At 37.4% G+C, this 12,104-nt stretch overlaps 1 protein-coding gene across 1 annotated transcript; it reads right to left on the reverse strand.

Moving 5' to 3' along the window:
- Positions 1–471: 471 nt before the first annotated feature.
- LOC129281618 (H/ACA ribonucleoprotein complex non-core subunit NAF1-like) lies at positions 472–11,098 on the reverse strand. The gene is made up of 5 exons (XM_054917540.2): positions 10,296–11,098; positions 8,863–9,023; positions 6,520–6,654; positions 4,661–4,716; positions 472–3,782 (listed from the first exon to the last, which is right to left on the reverse strand). The coding sequence occupies exons 1-5, from the start codon at positions 10,338–10,340 to the stop codon at positions 2,806–2,808; spliced, it is 1,374 nt and encodes a 457-aa protein (XP_054773515.2). The 5' UTR covers positions 10,341–11,098; the 3' UTR covers positions 472–2,805.
- Between the last annotated feature and the right edge of the window lie 1,006 nt (positions 11,099–12,104).

Raw genomic sequence — 12,104 nt, forward strand, 5'->3', positions numbered from 1 at the left:
CTTCACAAGTGTTATATGCACATCATGGGCGGTATGCAAATGAGGGGATTGATAATAGTCACCCACTTGCTATTACTTTTATCTTTATGTCCTTATATGAAATATTTTAATTTCCTCCTAACTGCCATGAGAAACAAAATTTTACTCCTCCCTGAACATGTGAAATAACTATTATATTAATATTTAGTGGTTCAATCAAGAGGGTCCTCTTTATCAAATCTGTATAAATCGAAACATAATCTTAAACAAAGCAAAAGAAATAGTGAGTGACATCATTGACTTTCTCATTTGCATAGCACTTAGTTGTGCATACCACTGTTTTGTGAAAAATAAGTGAAACTTCAAAATGTTATAACTTTCTTATATGCTCGATTGATTTTTTTTTTCTGATTGCAAATATTTTCTCGCAACATCCCCTTAGAATCACGCTTAAATGCTAGATATATCAAATGAATCGAAACACATCAGAGATATTTTGCCATGTTTATTTAATAGACATTCTAGGGGAAAAGTACAATTGACTCTCTTTCACATTCACATAAATTTACAAACAAACATGTGCGTGGTACGTTCATTAGCATTTGGAAAACAAAAATGGAGGCAAATTGGAAGACAAGTCAGACAAAAATGTACATGTTCGGCATGGATAATTGGGGAAAAGTTACATGATTAGCAATCACTTAGACTTGGATAATTTGAAATGATTTGGCTTTCACGTTCCTTTTGGAGGGATGTTAATTGTCATATTAAAGATCAAGCAATGTGAATATCGCTTTTGGTAAGTCATTGATGTAAATATCAATATAGCCTAAAATGAAAACATAAATGATTTTTTTAAATCAAATTTTGATTTTAAAACTTTACAAGACAACCAAAAAAGTCACAATATGTTTAGTGTAAAGAGCTAAAACAAATCAGTTCGGTTAGAAATACTTGGTTATTCATTTTTTTTTTTGGGGGGGGAGGGGGGGGGGGTAATAAACCATCCCTACTGTTGTTAAGCAGCAAAAAAATGATGGTCAGAATTCTTTTCTTTTAATGATAAAAAATTGTCTGGCACCTTATTGGGGGGGGGGGGGAGTCTTATGGAGCATTGCGCAAATCTTGAAATCAATCGTAATTCAATTTGGGGTTCTAAAATCAACCACAAGTACTGCAAAATATGCAATCATTTGCTGGTCTGTTTTATTTCTTTTAAACAAGAGGCTCAATTGATATGTTACAGCTTAAATTGATTATCAATTGTAAATTTGCAATGGAAATTTGCAATTGATTGAAAATATCCTGCAACACTCAGTTTGTATTGATCAAAATGTCTTTACATCAACTCAAAATTTGACATATTCAAGAGAGCATATCTCTTCAAAGGTTATGTAAACTTCGTGCCTGAACCAATAACGAATGCTCATTTGATCAACACATGTTTGCTTCAACCATTTGTGCTATGGACAATGAAGTCCTGCACATGCTTGCATGGTTCAGTCCTTGGCCATCTATTGTCCATTATTATGGAAAATGGCACGTACAACTTTCACAAACTGTCAATGAAATTTCAAGGAATTCTTAGTTAAGGAAATTGCAAGTCACCGATATTCTTAAAAATAAGTATCACCATTTCCAAACCTACAATATGGTATCCAACTTAGTGTTTTACAATAGAGGGTCACATATACTGTAAGAAAACAAAATATGCTATATTTTCATCTCAAATGGCTGAAACACTCTCAGGAAATAGAATATGGATGGATATATGGGCTACTGAAGGCATAATAGCTCAGTGGGTAAAGCAGGGGTCTTGAATTCCAGCGACTCAGATCCATTCCCACTTGTGCCCTTTGGAAATTAGGCATTTATCAATACCAGGTCCCTTGGAGAGGACATTAAGCCTTCAGTCCTCTAGTTGCTTGCTTCATTCATGCTTTCTTTAATTAGCAATCAAGTAAAAAGATTACCACCAAATCTTGACCAAAATTTGCATGGAACTCTAAACACAACCTTATATTCATAGGACCTTTAAATTGGCATTTCTGCTTTTCAACACAAAGAAAGGGATACAAATAACAACGTAAAAACAATACATGTAATTGTACATTCCAAGAATGGTACAATGGTACAGAAAAGGCAGCAGTTTTTTTTTGTGTGAAATCAATGTGATTGTAAAATGAAAAGGAAGATGCTATAAGACACTAAAATCCTCAATTCGAATTTGAATATAATTTGGTACTGGACAGTGAATTCATAATAGATTTTAGTACTTGTTATTGTTATTGATAATTAGTTTTAACCCTATCTAGGCCAAAGGCTGCGATTTGCGCAATAGTTTCACCGCGCGATATTTTTTTACCGCGCTGCTCAATGACTTTTTTTTACTTTCAAGTCTTGCGCATCTTTTGAGACCAAGTTTGCGAACACCTTCATAAATGGTTTCCTTGACATATTTATCATATGCCATTAAGAAATGGCTAGGTTTGACATTTTGGGGGTAAGCCCCTCATGCTTTTCAGCTATGATCCATATACCTGTAGTGCATAAACACAAAAAGGCAATGTGCAAGACTATTGAAGCTCAAATTGTGTTCAACACTACAATATAAAGAAACAGCAAGAACAATGTCTAAGTAGGTTACACTCAATCACTTGCATATAGGTGAGGAGTCTAAAATCAAATTGAAGATCTTTAATCTATATTTGAATAAGAAAAACAAACTTCACATATATAGATTGAGATATATAAAACTCCTTCGTGATTTTTTTCCCCATAGTAACTTGCTAAGATTGATTTCCAATCTTAGAAATTCAGTGTCTTTCATGAATGATGTGGAGCCCCTTGGCTGTTAGGAGTCTTCGGATCCTGTCTAAAGGACTGCATCATGCGTGGATGGAATGAAGGAGGAGGAACGGGAGGCGGAGCAAAGTTGGAGGTGGAGACCGGAACTGCGGCAGCCAGAGCTCCCATCTTCGGAGTGAAGAGGGTCTGGCCCTGGAGGCATTGGGCCTGGATCCATTGCTGCATCTGACTGGGTGCAGAGTGTTGCGGGGATGCAACCGGATGCACCTGTTGGTCCATCAACGGGGGCGGTTTCTGGGCCTGGTCACCCCTTGGAGGCACACCCGGAGGGGGAGGGGGCAGAAGAGTCAGTGGTGGTGGAGGGATGCTGAAGAGAGAGAAGCCGAGCGGGGGCGGTACTGGTTGATTGCTTGGCGGGTTAGTGAAGGCATTGGTTTGTGCGGTGCTTGGAGACTGTGGCGGAGTGGCTGAAGGAGCACTCATGAATGGAGTTCTAGCAGGAAGGGGTGCAGCACCCCAGGACTGAGGGGGCGGGGGAGGGTTCAATTGCCATGGCGGTGGCACACCCATCTGGGGATTGGGTATGGACGCACTTTGTTTGAGAGACGCAGCCCCTTCCATCTTCCGAGCCGAGAAGCCCTGTTGCTGCATCATCTGCTGCAGGGAAGGCTGAGGAGGCGGCTGAAGGCTCGGGGGAGGCTCTGTGGTCTGTGGATTCTGGAACATCGGTGGAACACCCGGAGGGAAGCCTGGAGGCCTCGGTGGTGGAGCACTGTGCCACTGTCTCGGAGGGCAGGGGACGTCCCCTCTTGAGGGACCCATGTTGGCAGGCATCCATCCCGGTGGGTTTGAATGGCGTTGCATGAACCGGTGTTGCTGCTGATGGTGGTGACGTGGAACAAACGAAGGAGGTCCAAATTGTGGAGGTCTACACGCTGCCTGCCTCTGGAGAGGAGGATGTGGCCGAGGCTGGCTTCTTTGGCCATGGAACTGGTCTACAATATTGAAATTAAAACATAACATAAATAGACATTCTACATATCTAAACTTCAAATCTGAACATCACAAATCAAAAGTGATTTAATCTTTATAAATGTTAACTCCAGAAGACAAACATGTATTAAGAGCACTGGCAGTAAACTCTTAAGAGGGCAGTGAATTTTTGTTGTTGTTGTTGATCAGTTTTAACTGCAGCAAATTGATCTAAAATTCTTAGAGCAGACAAGCAATCGACTGCCCATTTGCAATTAATTGCACAACAATTGATTTTTGGACCAAAACTTTGACTTGCAACCGACTGACTGCAAGTTTCTTGCAATGCCCCATAAATGAGTCTAGCTGTAGCGGTGTAATACTTCTGTCATTAGAATGACTCATCCTAAGACCCCAGGAACAGACCGTCATTTGTCTAAAGTGCGTTGGACTTTACTATACCATGACACACGTGTGCATCTAAATCGATGACGGACAGTTGCAGAAAATGAAAGACACACTTGTCAAATTTATGATGCACCATTTTCAGATTTGGGCGCACCAATTTTCAGATTTGGGCGCACCAATTTTCAGATTTGGGCGCACCATTTTCAGATTTGGGCGCACCATTTTCAGATTTAGGCGCACCATTTTCAGATTTGGGCGCACCATTTTCAGATTTGGGCGCACCATTTTCAGATTTTGACGCACCAAGGTAAACTGACTGACATTGACGCACCTCGTGGGCTACGTTGTGATGCACCAAATGAGAACAGTGACTCTACCCTGAGCACTAATTTGATGTAAATCACCGACCCTATGACGCACCATTCCCGGGGGTCATGGCGTTGGTCATATAAATGACAAGAAAGCTAGCAAATTATATGCAACCTATATTTACCTTGTCCATTACCATGTCTCCATTGCCCATGTCCATTTTGAAAGCCATCATTCCTTCTAAAATAAAAAAAAGAGAAAAAAGATATAACATAAATAATCAAATCTATAATTTTACCAAGGATTAAAGCAGAATAGAGCATGAGTGGAAAGGGAGGGGTTTTCCTCAGTGTCTTTTTCCATATATAGGCCCATATTTGTTTCTTCATAGAAAGCAATGGCAGACAGGGAAAACATTGGAAGCAATATTTGTTAAAAAATCTTTTTTTTTCAATAAATATGTGTGACAATGTGCAATTTACAGTAATGGAACACTTACAAATATAATTCATTCCTTCATTTCATTATTATTATTATAATTATTATTTTCACTACTAATAATACTCATTCATTGATTAATTTATTTAATCATTTATTCATTTTATGTTTATTAATTTATATTTGATTTATTTATCTATTCATTCATTTATCACTTAGTAAATTTAATAACTTCTTTATCCATTTATTCATTATTATTATATTTTTTTCCTTTTTATGAGGGGGGTGGGGTCATTCAACTGCATTTTAAACCCATTTTGAATGTTAACTGAAATCTCCAGGGCAAAGAGAGAGACAGATGATATACAAGATGGTCAACGAATGGTTATTTAATGAGCGCGGATAATCTTTTACAGAACTATCAATTAATACGCCCATGCAAACTGAAATATATAATACGACTGCCAATAAGAATTGAACCTTCAGCATATACTGTAACAATTAAAGTGCATGTTGATAAAGTGTGATACCAATATGTCCCCCTCTTTGTTCAAATATGAACATTCAGATCTACAGGGCATGAGAAATTCATCCACACACACAATGCATTTTGGACAGGAGAGAGTAAAGATCACATGATTTTATTCTATAAAATAATTCATTAATATTAGTCAAAATGTAAGAATATTAAAATATAAATGATAAAACTAATTCCATGTTCACACTCTTTCATAACTGGAGCTCTTGGAGAAGCTACATTATAGGCTGTATCTTTTGTTATATTTTTAAGAATTGTTTTTGGCAATGCATTACCACTTTTTCTTGCTCTGAACTAACCAAAATTAAAGTTGTTTTTGTTTTAGGTCTGAAATTATTATTTTTTAGCTGGAAAAGTACTGGGGTATAATATCTATTTTTGTAACACTGTATGAAATTGTGATTACTGTCAGTGAATTGAAACACAATCAATACAGGGATTGATTTTTAATTATTCTTTTTTTTAATGAGCTGTGATTTAACACATGAGTGAATGGGAGTCTGGATTACACGTGTGTGCCCTACAAGGAGTCAAATTAAAAATTAAGAATTAAGACTGGAAAATGGTCTCCTATCCAGCTTGCTATTTGCAATAACAGCAAAGTTGCAGATTGAACAATCTTCTACAGGGCGATTCCGTACTGGACATTTCGACACCAATTTCTAGACTCATAGCTGGCTGCTTGAGTAATAAAAACTTATTTTTTGTCAATAATATAGTTATAGTGGGTAGTCATGTGAAAAAACTTATTATCAACCAAAAATGTTTGATTATGCGTGAATTAAAGGTAAAAATATTGTGTGTTGTACAGGACTAAAAAATGTCCTGTACGACAAGCAACGTTTGCACCTCTAACTCACCCATGGACAACATATTTTGTTGGTTGTCATTTTTTTTGTGTGACTACCCAGTAGTACTTTATTATTACCACAAAACAAATTGAAGTTCCTTGTTTGTTTGGAGAGTGGGTTGAAAAGTGTTGCGAAAATGGCCGACTTTTCTAGCATGGAATCGCCCTCCAGAGTTGCTTCCATTTGTCATGGGACGGCAGCATTGTGTTCACTTACCCTTGTGGAACTTTCCTCTTCCTATCTTTCTTCTTTGCATTCTTTGCCAAGGACTCTGCCTCATCGTCGCTGAACTCCTGAACATCTTCGGGGCATTCCTCATCGTTCTTCCACGATGCATCTGAACCACGCATCCTGAGCATCAGAGATAAATAACACATGAAGCTTTGCGATTGATCGTGGGCCCGATTTCAGTGATTGATTGCATTCATTATTGTGGTATGATTTCAACCTATAGTGGAGCGTCATGGCCCAGTGGATTGGTCTCCGGACTATGAAACAGAGGGTCGTGGGTTCAAATCCCAGCCATGGCGTAATTTCCTTCAGCAAGGAATTCATCCACAGTGTGCTGCACTCGACCCAGGTGAGGTAAATGGGTACCGGCAGGACGTAATTCCTCAAAAAGCTGTGTGCACCTGAATAGGTAGCCTAGCTTAGCTGAGTAATTTATTACTATTATTGTTATTATTATCAATTGCAAGAATCAGTCGCATGTTCAATCACCAAGGTTTATGTTAAGGGGGCCAAGTTGGGGAAAGGTGTCAGTGGGTGAAGTTCACAGAGAGTTGCAATAAGGGAGCTTTCACTGTCAACATTTCCTTCGAAGCACTGTTTCCATTGGGGGCAGTGATCAGAATCTGGGTCCCGTCACACAAAGATCAGCGATTGATCGTAAGCTGGACTTTCACGATTGATTGTACATTGTAGTCAATGCAATCAATTGTAAAAAACATTTTCCAATGATTGCATAGCTTTGGGTTACCGGCCCCAGGTCTTAAATTTTGATATTTCAAGTGCAAAGCCACTATTTCATAGGGCAATTTTTTTAGATTATAGCACAGATTAAAAAAAAAAAATAATAAAACAACTCTCCAAGGTCAATGAGAGTAACATTAAGGCCAGTGGCACATCCTTTTGTGAAGCACAATAAAAATTTGTAATGTGAAAATGTCGTTAAAACAGAAGTGTGCCCCCCCCTTTGGGATTTTTTTTTTTTTTTTATACTTTTTAAATTTTTCCTCAGGAAAATGTGCCCCCCTTTCGAAAAATCCTAGATCCGCCCCTGATTAAGGCCAGCCAACAGGCATTTTTAAAATTTAATTTTGGGGTATACTTTTTACAACTTACTGCCTAAATCAGCAACATTGGATAAGTTTTAAAATTGCAATGAATGTGAATTTTTCAGAGCTTTTTTTTAGTTTCCAGGGCCCTTTTGAGCATTTTGGGGTCAAAATCGCCCGAGCCCCGTGTATTTTTTTCCCCCTGCACCAGGGCATCCATGACCATGACCTTTGGTGACCTTGGATTGCCCTTGAATTAAACTAAGCCCTGAAAAATGTAGCTCAGTCTTGCTCATTTCATGCTTGGTTTGGAAAAAATTGAAACAACCGAGAGAATTATTGCTTTTAAACGTAATTTAATGAACGTGCATCGAAAAAAATGGAATATTTTGTATACAAAACGAACCATTTATTTGAATTGTTTAAAATGTATGCTATTGTTTTCAATTACGATATATCTGTGCATGTGATACTTATGTATGGATGAGTTGAGAAATAAAAAAATCTTGAAAAAGAAAAAAAAAAGATTGTCGACGCAGTGTTATATACATTGATGAAGACAAGTTTGTCTTCATTAAAGAGAAATCCAGCCTTTGTCATAAAATGTTGTGTTGGAAAGGAAAAAAATAAATATGACAGAATGGTGAAAGTTTGAAAGAAATCAGACAAGCAATAAGAAAGTTATGACTGCTTTAAAATTGAGATCCCCAAGACTATGTAAATTTCAAATTGGCAACTGGGTAACGTATGACAAGGATCAAGGACAACTTTCCCATCGGCCATGTCCATAATTTTTTAGGGATTTGCGGTTTTCTTTTAAATACCCATTCCAATAGGGCAGTAATCTAAATATAACCCAGGTAGTATATTGTTTCATATCCTCATGAAAGAAAATTATAATTTGAAGTAAAACATTTGAAAAAAATGACATTTTAGCCATTTTATGTATTGGAGCACATGGAAGAGTAGTCCTTGCCTTACATCACTATTCACTATGACATCACATATGCGGCCAATTTGAAGTCTCCATGGGTATGGTGATTACCAATATTTACAACTTTTAAAAATTCCTAACTTTCTTATTGTTTGTCTGATATTGTTCAACCTTTCATCAATCACCTATGGTGAGTGGAGGCATAGAAAATATCATTTTGGGTAAAACTTTGCAACTTGCAGTTCAAAGTGGGACTTTAAAATCACAATGAAATTTTTGTGAAACATCTCACCCAGATCATTGTGTCTCCTGTGAGAGTTTGTTATGGGCAGGTTTCACTGTACTTACTTCTTGAGCTGCTCTGTGAAGACATACTGAGTTACATCCACATTCTTAGGGGCAAAGAAGGCCTCTGTTTTGAGTTTGATCCCATGCTGCTCGATGTCGGATGCATTGTTGAAACGGACAGAGTAGAACGGGGAGACAACAGGCCCAAAGAGTTCATATACCTGAAATAAAATAGTAATAACAATAATATAGCATTTATGAGGCGTTATCTAATTGCATATTCAATGTGGCACTGTACCAGGCTATAGCTCTAGCTGCTTCCACAAAGAAAGACCACTGAAAGACCTTTGAAAGACCATGCATTCTGGTTGATCTTTCAGAGGTCTCTCAATGAACCTACAATGGTCTTTGAGGTCTTACACAAGTCCTGACCAATCTTTCAGTGGTCTTCGTGGTCTTCATGGGCTCCAAATTTTTTTGAAACGGTTCAGAACAGTCTTACAACGGTCTTACAGTGGTCTTTCAGCAGTCTTTCAGCGGTCTTTCGATGAATTTTCAAAGGTCTTAATAGTCTTTCAATGATTTTTCGGCAGTCTCTCAAGATTTTTACGGAGATCACTGTAAGACTCATGAGAGATCATTGAAAGACCAGGCAAAGTCCATGGAAAGAATTCTGAAAGATCACTTGTTGCATAAAAGATATCTGAAAGACCATTGAAAGATCTCTATAGGACTACACTAAGACCAGTAAGACAAGAAATATCCATCAGTCTTTCAGAGTTCTTTGAGGGGTCTTTCTGAGCCATTCCACAGAGATGAAAAATTTCAGTGATCTTGAAGACCGCTGTAAGACCTCACCAATTTTAAGTCTTTCAGTGGTCTTTCAATGGTCTCCGTTCTGTGGAATGGGGGCCTTTAATCCTACCAAGTACCCATTCACCTCAGCTGGGTCAAGTGCAACACAAAGTGGATAAGTTTCTTGCTGAAGGAAACTACGCCATGGCTGGAAAGTGAACCTTTGACCCTCAGTTTCAAAGCTAAGAGACTAATCCACTGGGCCACAATGCTCCGCATACTTTTAATATAACAATGGAAACAAAGATTTGCATATATCAGAGTATTTGAAATAAAAATTTCAGCAAATCTTTGAAAAAAATATTTTCCTTTATTGTCAAATTAAGTTGATCATCAATTGGGCCTTTATTTTTTTTAAATTCCGAGTATTTGAATCTTCATCTTCACAAAAGACACACTATCCCAGCCATAGCATTTATTTCCTTCAGCAAGAAATACATCCACACCATGCTGCACTTGACCCAGGTGAGGTGAATGGGTACTGGCTGGATGGAATTTCTCTAAATGCTGCGAGCACCGTAATCAGTAGCAAAGCTGAGGGAGTGTCTTAAGCACCTTTAAAAGATGGATATTATGCACAATATACTATCATTATCACTTGCTGATACACGAAAGAATTCAAGAAAGAATTCCCTTACCTGACCAAGGACCGATCTATCTGGTTTGAAGAGGACAGTATCCATGTTGAGGGCTGGTTTATTTGGTTCAGCTTGGACGATCACTGCAAGAAGAATACAAAATAATGAATCCTGTTAACCTGCCGTCTACTGGTACCAGGTGGCCCATGTATAAAGCCTATGGCCCATATTCTGAACTCGGGTTTAACTTACATGTAGACCATGGTCTAACTCTGCTTAAATTATGGGAATTCTTTAATGGTATTATAATTATCCCTTTTTCATCCTTCCCAGACAGTTAAGAATGATTTGAGAGTCGAATGAGCTGATTCTATAAACCTCTACTGTTAGAGATTTATGTCACAATTGGCTATCCATAGTTAAACCACAAATTTAGATCAGAGTTTAAAGGAGAATGAAACCCTTGAAACCAGCTGAATCCATATCAAAGAGAAAAATCAAAGAAACATATTGTTGAAAGTTTGAGGAAGATTGAATGAATAATAAGAAAGTTATGAGCATTTGAATGTCGAGATCACTAATGCCATGTAGATCCTCCCATTGGCAATGCGACCAAGATCTGTGATGTCACACACGTACAACTCCCTCATTACTTTAGTACTTATTTCACTTATATTCTCACTTTTATAGAGTCTATCACAAGGTGAGGTGTTCTCTTTATGAGAGGACACGTACAGAGGTTTCACAACATTATATCATTGATGAATCGTTTGTCATATGATTAGAATGAGCAAAAAGAGATGTTTTGGGGTATATTTTCAGTGTCCAAAAGGGGAGAGTTGTTCATCTGTGACATCATAGATCTTGGTCGCATTGCCAATGGGAGGATCTCCATAGTATTAGTGATCTCGGCATTCAAATGCTCATAACTTTCTTATTATTCATTCAATCTTCCTCAAACTTTCAACAATATGCTTCTTAGATTTTTCTCTTTGATATGAATTCAGCTGGCTTCAAGGGTTTCATTCTCCTTTAAATTAAACCCAACTTCAGAATATGGGCCTATGGGTACAGTATTACAATCAAAGGTAATACTACATGTATATCCCTCATCTATAAACATATATTTTTATGCTGCAGATGTTTGGTACATGTACTATCAAAGGAGTCTACAACGCACTATTTTTCACACTTTTGAAAGCCGTCACCATTCTTAGACTCATATTTTACACAAATATAGAAAAAATTCAGACATGATATTCAAATGACAAAAGAAATAGTTCATGAAAATATTATAAAAGCAAATGCAATGTACAACTACTGTACAGTGTGTGTACTATTGTTTAAAATAGCCTCAGGTTATGATTATCATAGCTTTTATCTTTCGAGTATTACATGTACTTGACGGCATCATGAAACACTGTACTTGTACAAAAATGAGGGAAATTTTTATACAAAATCACCAAAGGCAGAGCTGCCAAGTTGTATTTTGCATTTTCAGTATTCTTATCCCCCAAAATCAGTATTTTTACCGTGTGAGATAAATATTTTGTATTTTTCCCCAAAAAAGTGTATTTCATAATAAAATGCTTGGCGCACTCGCCCATCACGGCGCTCAAGCTGCATGCAAGCTAAAATGTGCACTGCTCTTGCAGATGAAAAAAAAAAACATTGAAATTTGTGTATATCTCACCCTGGTTTTTACAAAATGATTGGAAAAAAAAACAAGTTACCTGAAATTACATTGATCTAATAACCATATTTGTGTACCATTTATGAAATAGAAACATATATAGATGATTTTTCTCAATAAATTTCGATTTTTTTTTTTAAATACAAAAAACATATTAAAAAAAAAAAAAACGTACT

This window comes from Lytechinus pictus, chromosome 18, assembly GCF_037042905.1.
Source record: "Lytechinus pictus isolate F3 Inbred chromosome 18, Lp3.0, whole genome shotgun sequence".
In the NCBI taxonomy this organism is placed as follows: domain Eukaryota; kingdom Metazoa; phylum Echinodermata; class Echinoidea; order Temnopleuroida; family Toxopneustidae; genus Lytechinus; species Lytechinus pictus.

Excerpts from the sequence above, each read along its gene's own strand:
- LOC129281618 (XM_054917540.2), bottom strand. The coding sequence starts at position 10,340 with ATGGATACTGTCCTCTTCAAACCAGATAGATCGGTCCTTGGTCAG. Across the intron at positions 4,717-6,519 it reads AAGAGGAAAGTTCCACAAGG|AAGGAATGATGGCTTTCAAA; the intron begins GTAAGTGAACAC and ends TTTTTATTTTAG. Across the intron at positions 3,783-4,660 it reads GAGACATGGTAATGGACAAG|ACCAGTTCCATGGCCAAAGA; the intron begins GTAAATATAGGT and ends TCAATATTGTAG.